This window comes from Panthera leo, chromosome A1 (genome assembly GCF_018350215.1).
Source record: "Panthera leo isolate Ple1 chromosome A1, P.leo_Ple1_pat1.1, whole genome shotgun sequence".
In the NCBI taxonomy this organism is placed as follows: domain Eukaryota; kingdom Metazoa; phylum Chordata; class Mammalia; order Carnivora; family Felidae; genus Panthera; species Panthera leo.
Window position 1 is genome coordinate 179,908,995 of NC_056679.1, and position 23,644 is coordinate 179,932,638.

Here is a 23,644-nt window from a genome sequence, read left to right on the forward strand (position 1 = left end):
GTGTATGTCTGTGTGTGTGCACAGATGTCCACAATACCACTAGAAATTTCTTGACCGTATAGTTCAATCTTGTCCACTCTTGCCTTATACATTAGAAAATGGCCAGTTTCTCATTCTGGGTCAAGTAGAGGGGTCAGTCAACACCAACCTCAAGATCACTCTCTACATGACCACAAATGTTTTCATTTTTTACCTTCACCTTTAGGTGGCTTTATTAAAAACATGCTTAGATAGAATCTTCCTAGTCAAAATATCATTAGATAAAATCCCTTCAAATAAGACACGTGTTTCCCTAGCCCCTCTGCTCATCTGCTCCTTCTCTCCCTCTTCCTCCTCCTTTGCATCCCTTCTGTTCCTGATGCATTCCAATAGATGGCCCATTAACTCTTTCAGCCATTCACACATTCATTCAACACATGTCTGTTGTTAGCCCCCTATGTTCTAGTCATAGTTCTGTGCTCCAGGAGCATCAGTGAATAAAAGATAAAATTTCTGCCTTTATGGTGCTTACATTCTGGTGGGGTGCGGGGAGGTAAGAAACAGTAAACAAAGCAATGTAAATTATATGATATGATAGAAGGGGGTAGCTTCTGTGGAGAAAAATAAAGCAAGGAAAAGACTTGAAGTCAGTTAAGGGGAAAAAAAGCAAGTGGATACGTGGAGGAAGAGTGTTGCAGGTAGAGGGCACAGCATGTGCAAAGGCCCAGAGGGAGGAGAGTGCCTGCTATACCAGAAGGCCAGTGTGGCTAGTGTGAAGCAAACGTAAGGGGCAGAATTAAGGGATAAAAGTAGAGGGGCAACGAAGGGCCAAATCATGGGGGCATTTTAAGGACTCTGTTTCACCCTGATTGAGATGAGAAGAAACATAGGATTTACAACAGTGGAGGCTTCATTTCTTCTTTCATTGGTTTTGTCAACTTTTCCCTGATTCCCTTTAAAACTGTCTTCCCAGCCCCAGTAGACACAACTCATGCCTCTACCTCTTCCTGTAGGCAGGAGCTCGTCAGCAGAGCCTCCTTTTGGCCTGACAGCCACACCTTCTGTAGCCTCCATCCCTCTTCGCTCACCCTTCAGTCTTCCTTTCGTCAAGAACCAGCAGTTAATTTGTTCACGTTTTGCTGTTTTCTCTTTGCTCCTCACAGTCTGTTGCTCTAGACTTGAAGATCCCTTCCTTCATGAACTCGCTTCAACCTCATGCCTCTCCTGCTCACCCCCTTGCTTCTCTTCTTCTCCCATTTCCTTTTGTTCCTGGCCTTACTCTCTCCCCTTTCCGTACCATTTCCCCCTGTGTTTATACTCCTCCCCTCATTCATTTTCTCCCTTCTCTCCCCACCCATGGTCTTCCCATGTCACTTCCCAGTGCCATCTTTCTTCACCCAGTCAGCTCTTCCTTCCTTGTTGTAAGAGCCCCTCCACCTTCCCTCTCCATCCATGACAGGGTAGGACATTGACTGTCTCAAACAGATGTGCAAGACGGAATTCCTGCCCACATTCATCTCCTTTCAGATTCCCACTTTTTCTGCCCCACTTCATTCCTTTCTCCCTCCATCTGCCAGGTTTCATCTTCTGTCTTTGGCAGCTATAGATCTTTCCTTGACCAGGTCTCAAACCACAGCATGATGAAAGAGGCCAGTCTAGTAGATAAGCTATAACCATTGACCCGCACCAACCCCCGACTCACCCTCCTCTCCTCCACATCATTATACCTCCAACTTGGGCCTCACAGGCACACAGCTTAGGTGTCTAGGAGAGAGGAATTGCAGACGGAAATTGTACATTGGAGGTGGGACCCATGCAGGCCAAGCCATACTTGGACTGTTGGGCTCATACCTGGACATCAAATTTTTAAAGGGACATTAACAAACTAGAATAGTTTGATTCAGTGATTTCTGAAAGGCTGTCTGATTACTGGAATGTTTTTCCCAATGTGAGGTAAAGTGAGAAAAACAAGAACAATGTGATTTTTTTCTGATGAGCAAAAATATTCCATTTAAAGGAGACTTTATTTTAAATTCTTGAACTTCCTTATTCTATTGCTGTTATTAAAAATACCCTTCATCACTTGTTGGGATGAGCACTGGGTGTTGTATGGAAACCACTTTGACAATAAATTATATTTTTGAAAATGCCCTTCATCTTATAAAATCATGGCCACTAGAGGCAGAATATATATGTTTGGGTGTGCATGCACATGTATGTGCTAAATATGTGCTTAATTAACACGTGTATAAATGTATGTCTCTATATAATATACATTATATATAACACACAGAGCACTTTCACTGGCAAAATAAAAGGTCTATAACCACCTAGCCTGTGAAATCTAAAAGTCTGGGAATGACCAACCTAGCTACAGTGCTTCTAAAAACAGCCACAAACAGCAGCCATTGAGGGTAGATTATGGATTCAGGGAGACCCACATACTAGCTCTGGCCATGCCTTTTGACTCTGGACAAATAACTTTTCTGTGTCTTGTTTTCCTCAACTGAAACATTCACAGGCCAACTGTACCTTCTGAACAGCTCTTGCAAAAGTTAAATGAAATGTATGCTGTCAAATGCTTGGCGTTGTATCTGACACATAGGATATACTCTGCTGGCCATGATTGTTATTATTTTACTACTGCTAGTACTTGTGTTGCTATTGTTGCTGCTGCTACTACCATTTTATTAGGCTCCGTGAGAAAGGTTGGAAACCATATCATAGGAGCTGAAGCTACCTGCATTTGGAGATCCTTCCATAGAACTAAGTCAGGACTTTAAGGGTGATGGTTGACAGAAGAGGTTCAAGAACCGGGCTAGCCACTTGCATTATGAATTGAGCCTGGCGGTAGCTCATCATCATGCAAATGTATGCAGACATGGAAATAAGGCCGCCCCTGCTTGTGGAGCTCCCACGGCCCACCAGACAGATTGCCCAGGATTTCTCTTGCTGTGCTCACCTCCTTCTCCTCTGTGATGAAATGAAGCTGAGACATTAAAGCAGACGAAGCAAGACTCTGTGGTTAGGAGGCTACAGGCAGAAGTGACATGTAAGAGAGACCTTTGAGGAAGAAACCTGCTTGTTCCTCAAGGCAACAAAACCTGTGGCTGGGGACTTGTGTGTTGGTCTGAAAGTCTTGAAAGCAGCTGAAACGCAGCCTCTTAGGGAGAGAAGACCAGCAGGTGGGGGAGGTTGAAAGATGAGACAGAGAGTGGAAACTGCAATACACCCCCCCGGATGAATAGAAGTGTCTGATTTATCATCCCAAAGACATCTGAATGTGACTTTTCCTTTTTCCCATCAAGAATTTTGACTCGTGTCCATGGCCACCCATACAATCCAGACTTCCCCTTTCTCCTTAGGGATGCTTGGCACCATATCAGGTTCTTCAGACCCCATGGGCCATCCTTAGCCAGTGGTGATGTGTTAACACCTTAGGAGGGGTTCTGCACTCGCCAACATTTGGGGGGAGGAAGGACTATCTCTCATGCAAAGCAATCTGGCAAACTCTTTTAGAATGTTTTTCAAAGCCAACGCAGCTCAGAGGAGTGTCTGCTGGTCTCCCCGCATAGCAGAGCCAATTCCTCTAAAAATAGCTTTCTTCCAGAGAACCCACAGTGAGACAGTTCCCTGCAGATTTTCCTCGAAACTGAGCTCCCACCATCACCATTCTTGCTGCTCCCTGTTGATTCTCTGAACCAGCTCCAGCCTCCAGCAGGGATAGATTCTGGGAAGAGCCAGAGGCTCACACCTTCCTCTCTTCTGTGGTCTTCTGTCTTCACCCCTGAGTCCTCAAGCCTCCAGAGGGACCATCTGTGCCTAGAGCCCCATCTTAATCACTGCCCATCTTCTTCCAGTTTGCTCTACACCCCCACATAGTGCCATCCAGTGTGTCTCATGCCCTCTGCGGTAGCACATAGATTCAGGTGATGGAGAAGGGCTGTGTGGATGCACTGAATGTCAAGTCATAAGTGAAAGCATCTGGGGGAGAGGAACGGTAGCCCCACTCTCCACCTAGTCTCACCTCACCCCTGTTGTTTATCTGGGGTGGACAGACAAATAGTGGTTTATCTGCTTAACAAAAGCAAATATTTTCCCATGACACAGGTCACCAGGGCATATTAAAAGGAGAGAACTAAAAAACAAACCAAAAAAAAAAAAAACAAAAAAACAGTCAAAAGAACAAAAGGACTGGAGGATTCTGGAAGCCGTCAACAATCAGGATTCTTAAATGTTCTGAGAGCACCAGGTTTCTGAGGGATTGCCACGTGGAAGGAGGAAGATGGGGTGGATTGGGGCAGTAGTCTAAAGGGGAAGCCGCTGAAGCATAGAGAATAATGAAGAACAGAGCCTTAAATAGTTCAGGGTTTGAGTCTCAGTTTCGCCTCTTACTTTGCGCATCTTTCTTAACATCTCCTGCTTCACTTGGTCCGCCACTGCCCACCGACCCCCCCCCCCGACCCTTGCAAAATGGGGCTCATCAGACCTACTAGAGATTTTCCATGAAGATTAAATAACACAATTGCACAGAAAATTAGCACGATGTTTGGAAGGCACTGAATGAAATCTAAAAAGAAAAGCCTATGCATGTGTTGCATGGACAACATGATAGAATGGTTTGGTCTCAAGTTCCCATATTATTTTTCATTCATTGTTTTCTAAGATGATAAAAAAACAAATTCTGTGGTGGAGGCATGTGGGCATGTGCAAATAGTAAGAAGAGCAAATCTGGCTCTCTCTCTGCTTTCTGCAGGCAGTGCCAGGTATTCTGCAGAGTAGGTTAGGAGCGGCTCGTGTCACATATGCCTGCATCCCTCAACTTCGTTGTTACTATATTATTAGTAACACTTGCTTTGTAGTTTTGCTGAAGGAATAAAATGAGCCAGTATGCAAAGAGCACAGTGTCTGACATAGAAAAAGCCCTCGATAAATGGTAGATGTTCATCGTTATTGCCACCTCAGCCACACCACTACCAATATTCCAACCCAGCTCCAGGACGTCTTTATCAGGTGACTTGTAGCCATGCCCTCGCACTAGCCATGCCCCTGCCAGTCTCTCTGGCATCATGTTGACTTATGCATTGCAAGAAATATATTGTGTTCAGTCGCATGTTTGCAAATGACAGATCATTAAGGAAGCACCGAGAAACTAGGGCAAATCAATACAGAGCGCAAACGGCTGAAATCCCCATCAGATGTTCCCATTGTTTTTACTGGTGCCGGAAGATGTTCAGATGTTTGATTTGTATGTTTGTTTTTATGCCAGTTCTATTAAATCAGTTTGCAGCCTGAAGAATGTTTGCCAGACAAAGAAAGACACATGTGCCATTTAAGAGAGACCTAAAACAGCTGTTGGCTTCAGACACCTCTCTAAATGTGACAGTTTTTTGCTGATGCTAATGCTTCTTTTTGTTCTTCACACTGAATTCTTGTCACTGGGAGTATGGATCTTTGCATGCTTGTTCCAGGCTATGTAAAACCTACCAGGGGCTGTATGCTACATAGAAAGTTTGTGTGTGCACAGGCACTGTAGTCTTACTCCCTTCACAAAGGGGCCATTTCTCTGAGGATGAGCTGCCGGCAACTAAAAATGGAGATGCCTCAGCTACAAATGGGATTCAACAAAGCTTAGTGACTGCGGGCTCAGGTTTTCGAATTGAATAAACTTGCCTGCATTTCCTTCCAGCTGTAGCTCTTCCTGACTTTGTGAATTTGGACAAGAGACTTAACATCTCTGAGCCTCCATTTTCTCACGTTTAAAGCAGGGATGGTAACGATGAATAGGACCTGCCTCACCGTGGTGTAAATATTAAGATAAACAAGCCATGTAAAACTCTTAGCCTAATGCCTGACTTACAAAGCACCTGACACCTCATAGCTCTTACTATTGTTATTACCCCTTCCCTTGCCTTTACCTCACATTCGAAGGACACTGACTATTCACAACTGTACCACCCCAGACAAACTCTGATCCCCCCTGGAGCGAGGTTAACCCACATCATGGCATGGCCTTGGCACTCCATAAGGGATCCGGTATCTAGCCAGGACCCACAGCAGCATAAGAAGCAGAGAGACTGCAGAGACAAATACCATCCCCAGAGTGTACTAGTCTGATGGGTACAGGATGCACAGAGCCGTCCCTGCTAAGATTGAAGTTCTTTGCTCAAAACCACACCTTTGTACTCTGTTTGCATATTTGTATGTATTCGCATCTGTATTGCATCTCCCTCAACTCCTACAGCCTTTTTACAAAATGCCTACATCTTTTTTTTATTCCCTTATGAAATTTTATTTTAAGTTTATTTATTTTTTAAAATTTACATCCAAGTAAGTTAGCATATAGTGCAATAATGATTTCAGGAGCAGAAGCCAATGACTTCATCCCCTACATAATAACACCCAGTGCTCATCCCAACAAGTGTCCTCCTTAATGCCCCTTGCCCATTTAGCCCATCCCCCACCCACAACCCCCACCCCCAGCAACCCTCATTTTGTTCTCTATATTTTAAGAGTCTCTTATGGTTTGTCCCCCTCCCTGTTTTTATATTATTTTTGCTTCTCTTCCCTTATGTTCATCTGTTTTGTATCTTAAATTCCACATATGAGTGAGGTCATACAATACTTGTCTTTCTCTAACTTCGCTTAGCATAATCCACTCTAGTTCTGTCCACGGCGTTGCAAATGGCAAGACAAAATACCCACTTACACAGAGGCTGCATGATGTCTCAGAATCAGCATTGGGGTCATAACCTCCTAAACTCTTCTGTGACTTTGGGGAGGCCACTTTAGCCTCTAGGCCTCAATTTCTCTGTTTTCAGAAAGAAAGGCAGTATGTCCGATGTGTAGAAATAGGTGTCAGTTCTGCTTCTTGCTAGCTCTGTCACTCTGGATGGGCTATTTGATCCCTGTAGGTTTTATTTTCCTCATCCACCAAATGAGGCCAACATAGCTTGCCTCATACATGTAAGGATTAAAAGAGATAATAGACATAAATCAACTTGGCCTCATAAATGATAGCTCTTCCTGTTTGTTATAATAGCAATAGAATTTGGTTCTGTGGTGGACCATCTTGGGCTGTCTCTATCCCCAGATGATTAAATTCCTCAGAGACAGGTACCACATACTGCTCATGGATTCATCCCTCCCTTGAATCTTACACCCCTCACTAAAATGGAGGTTAATTGGTTATGAATTGCACTGACAGCCGGCCGACCGCACACCACTGGCTGGCCTGACTTGCCTAGGTTCTTGGCGTGCAGCTGGAAGCAGTGGGTCCTCTTGCAAAAACGGAGGGGGTTACCATCGTTACAGACAGTGGCTCTCCCCAGAGGCATCATCCAGCCGCAATCCCTTGCCAAAGTGGCAGGTGAATCACAGGATTCCTGGAGAGCATTTTCCACCTGACTGACAGCCCCAGAGACCCATGGAGCTGTTGCCTGGGCTGAGAAATCCCTGCTGAACTCTGCTCAGCTGGAGAACAAGAATGTCCTTGGAGTTTCCCTGCTGCCTCTGCGGCTGGCTGTATCGGGTAGCCCACAGTCTCTGAGACCTTGTGGCACGCTCTTGTGCCTTACCAAGAACCAGCCAGGCCCCTGTCTGGCCAGCCTGTGCCCATGTGCCCAGCAGAACACGCTCCCCACCCCCTCCAGCAGGCCACAAAGGCTTTCTTAATAGACCGTGGCAGTCTCATTTGTAGACTCTATTCATCTAGCAGCCAAGAATGATCTGTCCTGATGCTCCCTCCCTCCTCCCACCCGCCTTTCCTCTTTCTCTCTCCCCCACCCACCCTTCCTTTGGCCTAGAGAGTGATTTGTCTGTGTTATGGGTAGGCCTGACAAACCATTCCACATTAGCAGCTGAGATGTTGTTTGAAATGGGAAAATTGCTGGCAAACTGCTCCATTAGCGGTTCCAGTAACAAATACTCTCTTCCCCCAATGAAGATGAGATCGCAGAGGCACAAATTAATACGACTGTCTCCCCGACTCTGCAGCGGGGATTACTCTTCAAGATGAATGGGTTCATCCCAGCCAGAAATGTGCAGCCACTGGATGTAGCCTCTGAGGGAGCCACTTCCGCCCGTCTGTTCCTTCTGCTCCCCCCACCCCCCGCCCCCGCGCACACCTTTTTTTGTGTCTTCCCAGCTGAGAGGTTAGGGAACATCCGTGGCAAATGAGAAGGTGATGAAAAGACCCGTGCCTTGGAGACAAGGGAGATGGACGAGAAGGAGATGCTGAGTCCTCAGCCGAGGCCTGAGGGCATCACTCATCACCTCTAATAGAGGGCCCTGCCTCCTACTCAGGCCTGTTTCCCACCACACCTGTTCTTAGTAACAGGCAGTCACCTGAGAGGCGAGAGAATAGAGATGCTTACTCACTTCTCTTCAAGAAAGTTCTCGGCCCTGGGCCTGGGGCCTATGACATCTTTTGTCATTGCAGAGTTACAAGAGAGGAAGGTCTTCAGGAAAGTCTGTAACATAGTAAAGCCACAGATTCTAGCAGCATCCCAGGGGAGTGGTCCGGTCGGGGCCCCTAGGGTCCTCAGGGTGTCGGAGTCAATTTGATGAATGGCAGGCTAGGAGCCTAAAGACTTGAAGGCCATTTCTCCAGCATATTAGAACAGCCCATTGAAAAACCCAGAAACAAATAATCAAATGTTATTTATTGTATGTTGTATTCCTGAAACTAATATTATATGTCAGTTATACCTTAATTTTAAAAAAGGCTAGGAATGAAGTCAGCCATTGTCATTTCTGCCTGTACAATACCCCAGTGGCAGTGTGGTTGAGATTTTTTTTTAATTTTTTTTTAAACGTTTATTTATTTTTGAGACAGAGACAGAGCATGAACGGGGGAGGGCCAGAAAGAGAGGGAGACATAGAATCTGAAACAGGCTCCAGGCTCTGAGCTGTCAGCACAGAGCCCGATGCGGGGCTCCAACTCACGGACCTCGAGATCATGACCTGAGCTGAAGTCAGACACTTAACCGACTGAGCCACCCAGGCTCCCCAGTGGTTGAGTTTTTGACAGAATGGTGACATGCTTCCAGGGCAGATGGGCATTGCTGGCCCATAGGCCACCTCTTTTTCTTCTCTTTATCCCTTTGACTTTTTCAGCATGCCAGTTACTTCCCACAGCTTTTGTGAAGAAGACATCTGCCTTCAAAGACCACTTAGAATAAGCAAGAACCAAAATCCTGCAGAAGTTTGCCCAGTGTCCTGCAACCAGTATCGGGTGCCACATGATGGGAGGGGCCGTCCTGTCCCCCAAGGCCCTCGGCAACCGCCTGTTGACAGGTGGATGGTTAACTGACTCTTCTCTGCTCTGTTTCCCAGACGCCTGGAACAGAACTCCATCAAATCCATCCCTGCTGGAGCCTTCACCCAGTACAAGAAACTGAAGCGAATGTGAGTTTCCCCTGGGGAGGAATGAACCAGATGTTTTCAGTTTGGGGGGTAATATGCCCTATGTAGTAGGCGACCTGCGCAGATGACAGCCCACATCACATTCCTCATGGAGAGCTCAGTGTCGGGCCTGGAATGCTTTCCTGAGATTGCGAGGTAACGTTCAGGAGTGTTGCTTTCAGATGGTGAGGTGTAGTGATGTAGACACCTCAGAGCTGAGGGCCTCTCCAACTAGAGCGAAGTAAAATTATCTAGGTGAGAGGTGCAGCTGCATTGGCCTAAAAAAGCCCATACTACCATGTTTATTGTCCTCTGGCTTTCATGATGTGGACCTGAAGTAGGAACTTCAGTAAAAATGAGATGGCAATGGCCTTGTATCAATCTCCAGCACCCTAACATGTTGGCTGTGGTACATGCCTACAACTGTGCACACATTCACCTAACAAAGAGTATCTACCACCTGCAAGGAATTGCAGGGTCTGTGGATAGAGCATGCTCTAAAATAAAGTCTGCTGTCATGGAGCTCACACATTTGAGTGGGCGAACACAGAAAAGAGACAAATATCAGAAATTGCTAAGTACTAGAAAGTGAAACAAAGGGCGGGCCCATGAAAGCCTCTCTGTACAGGTGATCCAAATGAAGGGTGGGAATGAGGAGCTCTTGAGAGAGAGCAACTGAAAGGCCCTGGGGAGCGTGCATGGATGGGTTGCAGAGCAGGGAGGGGGACAGAGGCAGGGCTTGTGTTGGAGAGGTGGGAAGGTAGAGGCCAGATCCTGTGACCCTTTAGACCATGACAAGGACTTTCTGTTCTTTCTAAGTGAGATAAGAAGCCTTGGGCCCTTCCTTATTCTCCAACCACGTATGACTTGCCTGTGATTATCCCCACCACCCCCATTACCGCTGCATCCGGTATCACTGCTACCACTACGTCCTATCAGTCCCTGGTTACGCCAGTGCTGCCATTCCTTCCCTCTCACGGCTCCACTGACAGCATCCTGTACCATGGTCCTCATCCCCGCCATTGTGGTGATGTCATCATCACCACCTTCCCCAGCCCCATGACTGCCCTGAGCACGACTCTGTGAGTCATGCAGAGCAGGGCACTCCGAGAGGACACCAGTAGGATTCAGAAATGGCCCAGCCATTGCCAGCTTGGATATTTAGAATCTGGGAGGGAGATTCCTTTCCCTTTTCTGAGCTGAGAAATCATTTCTTACAGTCCAGTAATCAAAATGCTGCTCTTATCCCAGTTACTTACTGTCTCTGGCCTCCCACGGAGGAAAAAGAGAACAGGTAGAAATATGCACAGGCTCGATCTTGTTCCCTTCCACTGAAGGCTGATTCATCGGTTTCCCTTGAGTAGGAGGGCCTACATTGAAGAGGTTAAGTGTCTGCTGACTCCTTTTATGTTAAAAATAAACATCCCCAAGAAACAGTGGCATGGGTTGGCTTTACCCTCAGATCTTGGGAAGGCAACTTCCCATCTCCCTGGAAATCCAAACCAAACAAGATTTTCTCCTGGTACAATTCCAGAAGTGGAAACCAACCTAATGAGCCAGCCCTGAGCACATACTTTTCCCCTCCCCTTGGCAGCATTCTTGCTGGAGGAGCTGTATAAATATAGGCCTTAATATTTAAAACCTTAGGCCATTAATCTCCTGGTCTCCCTGCTTCCCCAGCTCACTCCATACCCCCCCCCCCAATTCATTTTTAAAGCCTAACTTGATTATGCAGCCAGATAGTAATTTCAGTGAAAAATGACAAGTTCAGTCACTGCCCCAACCTATATCTCTTGCATGATTTAAGTTACTGCTCTAATTTTTTGTGAGGTCCAGGTAATTTAGAGCTTGGCTATGTTTTACTGTCCTTTCTTCATCCCATTGGAGTTGCCATGATCTGTGCATTCAAAATTCATAAGACCTTCTCAGTCACGACCTGGGAAGTGAATTTAATTTTTGATCACTTCTGATGTTACTGATATTTATTATGATGCCCCCTTACCTGCCCCCCCCCAAAGGGATGGCGGTAGGGAAAAGAGACCACTTACAGATTTTTCCAGCTAACAGAACCTCACAAATCAAGATGGAAGTATGACGGCTTGGGAGAAGTAGGGCCCCTGGTCAGAATGGGTTTTAAAACCCTAAGTGTGAATTCCTCATAGGTGTACATGAACCAGTCTCTCTCTCTCTAACAGAAGTTTCCCCTCAACTATGAATGAACCACACGCTCCTCCTCTCTTTAATAATAATAACAACAACAACAACAACAAGCCCCTGGAATGAATGACTTTGTCCCTATTTCTCATGTCCAGCTTAGTAGAAAAAAATACTTCCAGGTAAAAACTAGTATCAAGGTAGAGCCATTTGAGAAGAGAACAGAGGGCACTAGAGAGAAGCCCTCAGTTGACAGGGTTGGTTAACTGATGGCACTGACACATGGGGACCAGAGCTGTGTGGTGTGGCTGGAAGGGCGTGTTCTTTCGTCTCCATGCTCTGAGGTAGAGTAGAATCCACAGGTGCCAGCACCTCCCCACTTGAGACTTGCCCACATGGAATTTGCCACCTTGGCTCCGAAGAGTCTAGAAAGTCTGCTGCCTCTTGTCCATCGAGTTTGTAAGCCCCAGGGGACTGGGGTGGGTCAGAGACCAACCAGGCCATAAAATGCTGTGGCCTAAAGTATGACCCAGGGATCACGTGCATGGGAATCACATAGAGATGTGTTACCTATGCAGACTTTTTAGCTCCCTTCCCCAGGCTAGCCAAAGCAGACTCCCTGTGGGTGCACTTTGAAAACCACTGATCTATAGTGACCCAGATGCCTGGAGTCAGCTCAGGGCCACCTGCTATGGACCGGGAGGGGTCAAGCATGGAGACTGGTAGGCGGCAGAAGCCTTTCCCAGCCTGCCTTCTGTCCAGTGCCACTACCTTTTGCATCCATCTTTGTGAAGTGAGGGGAGACTTGAGATGCCAGCCCTCTACCTGAATAGCCATGTCAAGTCCCCTCTGGCTCTGGGTCCTTGCCCTCAGAGGGTTGCTGTTTCCTTCCTGCAGTATTAAGAACTAAGATGAAGTGACCCTCCAGGAGCAGTTCCCAGCTAAACTATCACTTGTCCAGTTCTACTCCCCATCATCTCCAAAACCACAAGACATCCCTCCTGTGCTGCAGAGAGGAGTGCATCCAAAAGGCTAGCTGTGGACTGAATACCACTTTGCCCTGACAAGGCTAAAGCAGAGGGCTTTCCCTCCACCCCACGTCCCAGAACTTCCTCTTGCATACTGGGGGGTCTTAGTAGCTTGAAGAGACGTCCCGTGATCAGGAAAACAAAATAAAAAACCCAGGCTTGCTCACTAGTCTGATCTGAGCACAGACCCCGCACGCCTGCCTGGAATGCCTTGCTAGGCAGGCAGGCCAAGGGCGAGCAAGATTAGGATAATCCAGGGCATTTGCTTGTTAAGACCCTTCTACAAAAGTGGAGCGCTGAAGAAAAGCCTGGTGTAAACTGACGAGTTTGTGAGCACAATCTGTGGATTTGTAAGAGGCGATCTTGCCAGCTAAAGGGATAAGCTCGACAGCTGTGCCTAAGAAGCCTTAACCTGTGAAATATCTTTCAACTTACCGGCTTCAGAAGCAGGGAGGGAAGAGAGCAGAGGCCTAGGAAAAGTGGTTGCGCAACGCTTTAGAAGGAGAGGAGAAACAGACAGGGGGAGGATGCTTAAGAGGCTGGGGGCTGGGGTGTCTGGCCTCGCTAGAGGCAGTTGCTTAAGGATCTGCTTAGATGTGCTTTCTTCTCCGTATCCCCTTATCTCCTCCTCATTGACCCTCCAAGACCTCAGCTCTCTCTCTTCTGAACAAAAGCAAAGATCCATTGATTTATTTTGTTAAAGGAAAAGAACTGGAGAGGTACGTTGTCTCTGGAAATTGGAGCATCTCACCTTCCAGTGACAGGAGCCCAGAGGCCGCCTCTGAGCTAATGGCTCAGAACGTCTCCCCCCTCAGAACTGAGGGCCGGGTGCTCACAAGTCACTGGGATGCGGGAAAGGGGACAGCCCCTGGGCTTTGGGGAGGAGCCGGGTCAGGGAGATTCCTCTGCGCCAGCCCTGCCAGCCAGAGGAGCTGCCTTCTATTACACAGCGTCCCTCTCATCCACGTTACCCCAAAGCCCTAGGCATCACTCCCCAGGCTTGTGCCTTTCTGAGGAGCACTCCAGTGACAAATCCACATCTCAGAGGCATCCCGTGAGAATCGCGTGATGTGCTTACGTCACACGACCTGAAGGATGCCCTGAACCAGACAGAGACTTAAGTCCCTGCTCAAAACCTCTTTTCAGGTCAGGAAGGAAAGGTCACTGGGGAGGTGAAATGACTCAGGACTATTTGGGGGAAAAAATAAGCATTGGCTGAGGCATGAGACAAGAAGATGATGCTTGCAAGAACCCTGGCCTGTGTTTGGGTGAGGCAGGCTTCTGCTTCATTTATGCTATAATTGCTTGGTAATGCGACAAGGCCCTAATGTGACTGAGTGCAGTCTTCCCTACAAAGTGAGGGCTCACATGTGCAAAGCCATATGTCAAAGTCAGGGTGCCGTGGGTGGGCGTTCTTTGAAAGCCAAGAAGAGTGAAAACATGTGGCATATTTTATGAAGAGACAGTTGAACTGAATGGTCTTTAAGCCCCTTCTCTTGTACGATGAATACATAAATTGATTAATTCTCACCATTTTCAATATCTGAAATGCTTGACTCACACTTAAGAATGGTCGTATCACACCTTTGAGCTATGTTCTCAGACTCTCCCATTAATGTTTTTTAGAGACATCAGCAAGAATCAGATATCGGACATTGCTCCAGATGCCTTCCAGGGTCTGAAATCACTCACGTCACTGTAAGTGGGGAGCAGAGTCATGGGGGAGTGGCGGGCGGGGCGGGGGGGAATGTGTCCATATTTTTCAGGAGGTGTTTATCAAGGCTTTATGTTCCCTTACACACTTGTGGCAACCTGGTAAAAGAAACAAATATTTCTTCAGGGGAAATTGATCTTAGGGAATATTTCTACAACCCAAATGCATTATTTTTATTGATTAAGTGCCCAGCAGCCTTCCTAGCTATTGGCTTCTAATTCAAATGCATCTTCAGCTCTACCCGCACGTCCCCCTCCTGCCCTGCGTGCCTCAGCAGCGCTCTCTAGGGAGATGGAAGGACAGAATGGTAATGTATGTTTATTACCAACGTGCCCATTTCTCCCAACTATGTGACCTTGTCAAGGGAGGAGCTAATTTTCTTCCCCTGATTTTCAGGCTTTTTCTCCAAACCAACATCATGGCCTTTGTTCTGAGAAAGCACACTTGCCATCCTGTAAAGGCTTCTTTTCTTGGGTTTTGCAACCCTAGGGCAGCCTACTGGATGGAACCACAGCCTCATCCACCAGAGACTCAGAGACCCACAGGGGCAAGAAGGCATGGGGCTTTGTCCTGTGGCTCACCATGTGGCATGGGTAATGTGACTTGAGCCTACTGTGTATTTTCCTCACAGACAAAACAAGGATAGTGATACCTTTTCTGCCTACCACATATTCAATGGTGACCACGATTACAATAATTGGCAGCACTTATTAAGCACTTACTGTGTGCCAGATACTGTTCTAGGAGTCTTGCAATTTTAATCCTCATAACAACCTAATACATAGACTCTATCCACTTCCTTCTTTTACAGTAGAAGGAATCGGGTGATCTAAGCCCCACACAGACAGGGACTTTTATCTGTTTGGATCCTGGCTGAATCTCTGGCACCTCAAACAGTACCTGGCACATGATAATTGCACAAAGCTAAAGCGTGTTGAATGAATGCAATTATCTGAAATCCACAACTGGGAGATGCAGGATTGGATCCCAAGCAGTATGACTCCAGGACCCATGCTCTCAATCCCCAATGCTATGCTGCCTCTCGAGATAATGTGAAAGAAAAAGTATACAGTAAGATACAAGAAAAGCATCCTCAGTTGATATTATTTATATCATTTGGTGACCTGCCCACTGAGTAAGAGTGAGGACGCTCAGAAGCAAGCTGTCAATGCTTCCTTCTCTCTGTAACCTGTTTGCTTAATTTATGAGTGGGCAGGTAACAAGATCCACATTTGTCCCCACCTGGCCCCATCCCACTGGGAAGGGGCTGAGGACAGGGAAGTGTCTTGATTCAGCTGTTGCCGGCTGCTTGCAGAGTAAATTAGTTTCATTTATCGAACAGAACATCTGGCTGGGATATCAAAGACAGGATTGTATATGAGATTAGTGTCTGCGTATTATGCCGAAGATCACAGAGGAGCAGGGAGAGTGGCTGTGTGCTGCCAGGATCCTGTCCCTGCCCCCACCCTCCTATTCCCCTTATCTAGTTTCCCTCTGCTGGGACTTGGGAACAATCCGAGGACAGTGAGATGCTTCTGGTCCTACAGGAAACAAAATTCAGAATCTGTTTGTCATACGTGAAATGGCATCCCACTAGCCAGTTCCAAAGTACACACTGGGGCATTAAGTGAAGTGCCCCCTGACCTCTAACATATGCATTCATCCTTCCAAGTATGCCTGCTAGGTACTGCATCGTCTTACAGGCATGGAGAATGTGGCAGTGAACTGGACGGACAAGACCCTCGGTCTCATGGAGCTTGGAACACAAACATACCCAATCCAAACTCACCAGGGGCCAAGCTAAAGGGCAGGAAAGCCTTGCCTGTACTCATTCATTTATTCTTTCAACAAATACTGTGCTGAACCCTGTTCAGCTCTCAGCTCTAGGGACCCTGCCATGAGCAAGCCACATAATATCGCCACATGCATGGAGCCTATGTTCAAGTGAGCTGAGAGGTAGGGGCACAGAAAATGTTTAAAATAAAGAAATACATGAGTAGTAGAACATGACATAATGAAAAGTAATGAGGAAATAAAAATAAAGTGACAGGTGGTGAAAAACTTTAAAATATTCTGGAGAAACTTCCCAAGGATGAGATGTTTGTGCTCAGATATGAAAGGTGTGAAGAAGGCAGTCAAGGAAAGATTTTGGGGGAAAGCCAGGTGGGTCTACACCCAGATTGCTCCACAGTAGACCCACAGCCCTCTTCAGTCTGCCGGAGGGTGGTTTGGACCCACGAGGTTAGAGCTGTCCCATAGAGAGGTCTGATGGGTCATGTGAGGATCCCCTGACCCAGTCCCTGGCCCCTCCGCCCCACCAGCTACTGCTGCACCACAATTTCTGACATCAGCCAAGACAAGCAGACAGGGACACTACTACATTTGGCACAGTGAGCAGGGGGACATTCATATGAATTACAAATTGAGCCTGAGCCATCATGCTGACTTTTATTTACTCATTAATTTGTTGAAACATTAATGAAACCCACCCGCAGGCTGAGTGAGACACTCACGCTTTTTCCTGGTGGTGTCTGGACAATAGGGGGTTTGGTTTAGCATTCCCATTTCCTATTTCCCCACCCTAATATTTTGTCTCCTCAAAGACATATAACAACCTGAATTTGCGGTCTGAGTGGGAATTGAATATTGCATTCATTCAGGATACTTCAGGGCCCAAGAAGGAATTGAAGGGGGGAAAAAAAAACCAACCCTCCCAAATCAGTTCTCTCCATCTCAGAGGAGGCTGGGCCCAGGAGAAGCAGTCTGTGCCGTGGATGAGAGCAGAGGGCGGCCAGCAGTGTCTTTAGCACCTACATGGATGGCCAACAGGACCCCCTGGGCGCTGGGCTGGAGAAGCAGACAGTAGAATTCTTCCCCAAGCGCTCCCAAGTCACCAAAGCCCAGCCCACCAATAGGAGGCGCAGTATGAGGGACCTGTACACCTACTAGAGAGGAGAGTAAAATAATTCAGAGTTTCTTGGTTCCTAGAGCTCAAAGACTAGGAAAAGGGGCTGGAGTGTGGGGGCCATTGCTCTGAGGTAACAATTCCTTGCTCTCCAGTTTTTCCTGTGAGCCAGTCTTTGACTCTGTGGTCCCTGTGCCATCTGGATAGGACCCCCAAAACTCAAAGCCCTGCCTAGAGGGATGATTAAAGAACTCAGCTCAGGAATTCCTAGGATACAACGGGATAGTAAAAGGAAACGTTCTGTAGGCTGGGCTCAGCCTGATCAATATCCATTGAAGACAAGAAGACACAGGGCCGGCCAGCTTCCTACACATCTTATTTATTGCCGAGGTGTGAGTCATATTAGCAGCTCAGGGAGACACTACAAGGGGACTGCTGTGCCCTATTGTGGATTATTTATTAAGCTGGGCTGCCCAGTAATGAAACAGGATGGAGCTGATTTCTCCTTGCCTCCCAGACAGCCTGTCTCTGCAGCCCCTGTGGCACTTGCCTGCTGTCTCACTGGTAAGGAGGAAGGGTAAGGCCGGCCAGGGAAGGAGATGCTCTGAGAAGCCCCACCCACCTACGGGAGTTGGCAGAGGTGATGGCCTCTCACTTGAGTGGGCTTCAGTGGCCTCACATCACAGAGACTGCTGTCTTCTCTTTTCTAGGGTGCTGTATGGAAACAAGATCACCGAGATTGCCAAGGGACTGTTTGATGGGCTGGTATCCCTACAGCTGCTGTGAGTAGGCATATTGTCACTATGTATGTCTCTAGGAATGTCTACAGGCTCTTCACCTGCAGACTTTGAGCCATGCTCAGTTCAGTTCTTTTGACTTTACACACACCAAAAGCGGTGGGGGGGGGGGGGGATTCTGAGCTGTCCACCCCACACTTCCACCACCTCTTTTTGATGGAAGGACAGCCAGGGAGTTGGCAGAGGGAGACCAAGGTCAATGTGAACAAACCTACATGATACATTACAGCTCAGGAACCTGGACGGGGCATGAGTCACTAACCATAGGTCTGGAGGCTAGAAATTAAGGCTGAATGGAATCCTACAAGGGGAAGCATCTTGCAGGAGCATGCTAGGAATTTAGGGAACTAAAACATTCACACCTTATTCCGATAAAGCTGAAACAGCTGCTGATAGACATGTGACCTTGAAGAAGGGTTGGGGGTGGGATGGTGAAATAATTATAGAAGAACATAATCAGTCACCAATATGATTCTATCTGGGTAAGATATAGCTGAGGGGGTAAGAGTTTATTTAACTATTTATTAAAATTTTTGTTAATGTTTATTCAATTTTTGAAAGACAGGTAGAGACAGAGCACAAGCAGGGGTGGGGCAGAGAGAGAGGGGGACACAGAATCCGAAGCAGGCTCCAGGCCCTAAGCTGTCAGCACAGAGCCTAACGCAGGGCTCAAACTCACGAACCGTGAGATCATGACCTGAGCCGAAGTTGGATGCTCAACGGACTGAGCCACCCAGGCACCCCAGAGTTTATTTAATTTAAAGGAAGACTTGTTGCCTCAAATTTTAAGCTCTAGGATTATTTATTTGCATTTATTTCATTCTGGTCATTTGAGCTTTAAATGTTTGAAGAAGATAATTGAACTCTGATGTGGAAAGGCAAGGAAAGGAATTTAGCTTGTCATATATTTTAAGATTCTATGATGGGGGAGAGTTATCTGTAGTTTGTGATTAGGTAGCCGTGGGATCTACGCACATGTGCCGTGGGCATTGGAGTACATGTGTGCACATACACATCCTGCTCGGTGACCATCACAATTCCTAGGAGTATGAGGAATTGATCTTGAGTATCCTGGGAACACTGGAGAATGCCAGGTCTCAGAGAGGTAAACGCCTTACCCTCAATCACACAGCAAAATAGGTGTGGAAACTGGAGAAGAGTTTACATGGCCCTGTGCCTCAGAAGGCTCTCAGCCTTCGAATAGAGGTGTATATCTGAGTAAAGATGAGTGAGTGAGTGTGTGTGTCTTTGTAAAACTATCTCCCAAATCACAGGTAGTGAGGAAGGGGCCCAGGGCCTCCGGACTTCCTGTGTGCAGTTAAACAAAGCTGCAGCAGGAATTTGCAGACCAGGTAGGCAAGCTGGGTCTCCGGGTGGGTGGGAGGCCAGGCACAAAAATAGAGAGAGGAAGGCCCGGTGACTCCCAGAGACTCTTCAAGAAAGAGGAAATGAGATTTGTCCTCAGCCTTTACCTTCTCACATCTTTACTCCCTCCCCTTCCCTTGTCCTGTAAGACTCAGGCCTGGACGGTTCTCCTAAGACAATGCAGTCATGTAAATCATGCCCAGCTAGTTTCCAGGCAGCATGTCCTTCTACAAGCAGCAGTCAGGTTTGTTTCAATGAAGCTGAGAGCAAGAGAAAAAAGATTCTTTTGTGTCTTTTCTTCTCTGTATCTCCTCTCACCTCCATCTCCACGTCTGTCTCACTCTGTGAATCTCTGTGTGGGCATCTTTGAGTTCAGAGGTCCCAGCCCTTGGGTGAGCCTTTAAACCTATTTGTTACAGTGACCCACCAGGGCTCTGCAGGGAGCTGGGTGTTTCACAGATGGTATTCTTTGCTTGTAGCAAAGAAACTGTAAATCGTAACCACCTCCATAAGGCTAGTTAACTGTAGCTATTAATCCCTTGAAAGAAGAGTAACAGTAGCATTGGCGTTGAGGTAGATTTGGGGGTGGTTGTGTTGCACTGGGCTGGGGTGAGTATCCTTTTACAATCTGCGTGTCTAGTGTAGACAGAAAAATGTCATTGCATGCATTAAGGAGAAATCTAGCATGCATCAAAGTGCCTAGCAGAGCGCATGGCATGTTGCAAAGATTCAATAAATGCATGGGTTTGGGGGGAGTTTATTTCTGGGGGGGTTGCATATTTTTTAAAAAAGGAAATGTCTCCCAGCTTGGAGCAGACAGCAGTGACGATATTAATAGAACTCACAGGATTTGCATGGGCCAGGAACTCTAGTTTAATCTCACCAAAATTTTGAGCAGATGGAATGGAATAGCTGGGAGTAAACTAGGAGTAAAGACAAAGCATCCCTGCCTTGCGCGTGACCAGGAGTTGACACAACTCAGGCAAGCTTGCTCTCCAGAGAGAAGCAGCAACTGCAGCCGTCATTGGGCTTTGACCTGCCGCTGAGCTGTTGGAAAGCAGGTCCTGATTAGATCTAATTTAGCGTTCAGCCCGCTGTAGATTGGATTTCTCCTTGTTAGACTGGAGACACTCTGATAAGAAGGCTCTGATTAGAATACCCTGGTAGTCTGGGTAATTTCCTCTCCTTTGACTCCAAGGCTTTTTGTAAGAGGTTCGTGTTTATTTCTCTCTCCCTGTTTCTCAAATTATTGGTGCATCACAAAGCCAAGCTGTCTCTGCCACGTGAAGCGATCTCGGATATTTCCTCTCTGGCACAACTCACGGTGTTGTCGGTAGTAAAGGGGGTACATTGTAGTTGTTGTCCTGCCTGCTGTCCCTTGTCCCATTGTTCCACATTTTCCAGTCATCCTGCCAGATTTTCCCAGGCCCTGCATGTACTCAGTCCTCCTGGGTCCCGTTCTTGAGATGCTTATTGCAGCAGATGGTCAACACTGAGAATAGAATATCTCAGGCTTCAGAGTTTCTTGGAGGCCACCAAAAATGGGCTACATGGAAACACTTAAAAGTCCTGGGACTGACCCCCTAAACCCAATGCCCTGTCCTCTGGGTGTCAGCCTCCAAAGAGTCACCTCCTTTTGTTTAAGTTCCAGAATTTTAGAGGTCAAAGGAACGTCAGGGCTCCAAGCACAGTCTCCTACCCAGCTAGTGCAGAAACCCCTCCCACGCCCTCTGTGACAAATTTTTCTATCTGTTCTTGCTGATGGTGTCTGTGATAAGTCATCATTGTGTACTTAGAAAGTTAGGCAGTTCTTTCTTAGAACTGCCAGTTGGTAACCAGAAGGCAAATGACCACCCTGGTAGCTGTTGAGGGAGGGAAGGAGCAAGCCAGGTCACACTAGGGGAGGCCTTTGATCCCCCAATAGCAGGTGATAGCTGCCGTGTCCAGTCTCTCAGAATCTCCACTTCCCTCTGCTTGTACCCTGTTCCTACAGTTCTCCTCTGTCCATGGACTCCAGGGAGGTCCTGTTTTTCAGACAGGCCATCCAATGGCATTGCTACATTTGCAGTTTCCCGTGCATTAGGAATCACCATGACAACCCACAGCCTGTGACCAGCAGTGCAGCCATTATTGGGAGGGAATGGAAGAGTCTTCTTTGTCCCTAGTTGGGCCTGGGACGGTTCCTCCTGTTTCCTCTCCTGAGTGTTGAGCCTGACGTGGCCCAGAGCAAGACTGGGCAGCGTTAGGGTTTCTTGACCTCGTGGCACCAGGTATCACCAGGCTTCTCCCCATGTCTGGCCTCAGTAGCTTCCTGAATGTCAAAGTAAATCCCCCATACCATATGGTAATGATGAGAGCATAGTATCTGTGCTAAGGCAAGAGAGTAGGTCTTATTAAAATTAATGTGTAAAAAAAAGTCAGGAGCACCTGGGTGGCTCAGTCAGTTAAGCGTCTGACTTTGGTTCAGGTCATGATCTCACGGCTTGTGGGTTCGAGCCCCACGTTGGGCTCTGTGCTGACAGCTCAGAGCCTGGAGCCTGCTTGGGATTCTGTGTCTCCCTCTCTCTCTGCTCCTCCACCTCTCTCTCTCTTTCTCTCTCTCTCAAAAATAAATACATTAAAAAATCTTTTTTAAAAGTTCAGGATGACAGAGGGTTAATTCTGGAGAAATTTAAAAAAAAGAAAAAAGAGGAAGACATTAATGAGAGAGGTTTGACTCTGTGTCCTGCAGCTTAATCAGGGGTCCAAGATGCCTCCCCAGATTGGTATCCTCACGAATAGTTTATGCCAATGCATAATGGTGGTAAATACTCACAGGGAGAGACCTTTTTCTGAGGAGGAGCAATAGAAAAAATGCCAGGCAGTTATTGGTACCGTCTTTCTCCTCCTCCGTATCTACATCTGAGTATTTATAAAACAAACTGACTCCCCAGCCTTGTGTTAGGAAAAGGAGGCTCCCCCAAGCATCTGCCCCCTTGGCAGGAGCCTGGGCCAGCTTTCCATCTCATGGTCTTTCCTGCAAGGACTTGACTAATTTCCAGGAAGGGGGTCACTACGCTCTCTCTTGGCACCAGTTTTCTGAGCAAACCTTGTACTCTGGAGTTTAGAATATGCTTTTGGCATTTCCAGACAAATACCACTCAAGTAGGAGGGGCAATGTAACTGCGGTCTTCCACAGACCCACGGGCAGGTGTGGAGAGTATAAATACCACCCAGAATGTTAGCGCTGGGCCACTGAATCAACACGTGAATTGCTAGAGTTGCCAAGGTGATTTTAATGCAATTTATCATTAAAGCTGACTCCCAATGTTTGTGTTTTCCGAACCGTGCAGCGAAGGCCTGTGAGCTCTGTGGGAATCTTCACTGAGGAGGAGATGTGGGCAAGGACAGTAGCTAAAAATGGGGTCTCAGTGGCCTTCTGCCCTGTTGGCCTCTTTAGAGAAAGTGGGTGTGGTAGGGCCTTTTCACTGACGAGGGTGGACCTCATCTCCCTCCTGTGGTTCTTCTCTCTCTATCTCCTGGACCTTGAAGGAAGGAAGCTGCCAGCTGCTCCTGTGTTGAGAGAATCTGGGACCTTTCTGGCCAGGGCAGGCCGGGTCCCCGAGCAGGAGGACTTGAGTCACAAGAGCCCTCCTTAGCCCAGACCCAGGGTATTTCACTGGCCCCTCTACAAGCTCCAGCTCTGTGGTTCTCTGTGGCTTATTTCCTGCCTGGCCTTTTCTGAAGGCAATGGTTCTGGAAAGGATTATCTCTTAGCAGCATCGTTATGTTGGTTAGTCAGTGGACTGAGTGCTAATACCTCTTGACATGGAACATATGTGGAAGCTGCACGTGCTCATGGAAGAGGGGTTGGGAGAAGGCCTCGTAGGGCTGACACTTGGAAGTAAATATAGAAGGTGATGTCTGTGCACTGCTGCTGGATGTGCCATTCTCCTTAATCCCCTCTGAAGGGAGCGTGGTTTTTTGTTTTGTTATGTTGTAGAATCGTCACTAGCTTAATGGGAGTAGCCACAGAAAACATACTGCCATCTCCTCCCATCAGCATTGGGTGATTCCCAAGGTCCATTAATGGGCATCAGGGTGGTATAATGGGTGGGAGCAAAGCCTTTGTGCTAAGATAACATGGGTCCACTTCTCAAACTGCCACTTACTACTGTGCAACTTTGGTCACCGGTACTTAAGTTTTCTGCGTCCCAACAGTTTTCTGTGTCATCTGTCCGATGGAGATAACACTTACTCTCTAGTGGGGACATTCAGTGGGTTAGTGTTTGTAAGGTGGTTGGTGGGTGTTTGATCA

At 47.2% G+C, this 23,644-nt stretch overlaps 1 protein-coding gene across 2 annotated transcripts in view; it reads left to right on the top strand.

Annotated features, from left to right (window-relative positions):
* Window positions 1-23,644, top strand: part of SLIT3 (slit guidance ligand 3) — a 594,982-nt gene that overhangs the window by 476,138 nt on the left and 95,200 nt on the right. For both annotated transcript variants that reach the window (XM_042947171.1, XM_042947176.1), the window contains exons 10-12: window positions 9,316-9,387; window positions 14,193-14,264; window positions 17,896-17,967. In XM_042947171.1, coding sequence (XP_042803105.1) covers window positions 9,316-9,387; window positions 14,193-14,264; window positions 17,896-17,967 — 216 coding nt within the window. The remainder of the gene's footprint in view (window positions 1-9,315; window positions 9,388-14,192; window positions 14,265-17,895; window positions 17,968-23,644) is intronic.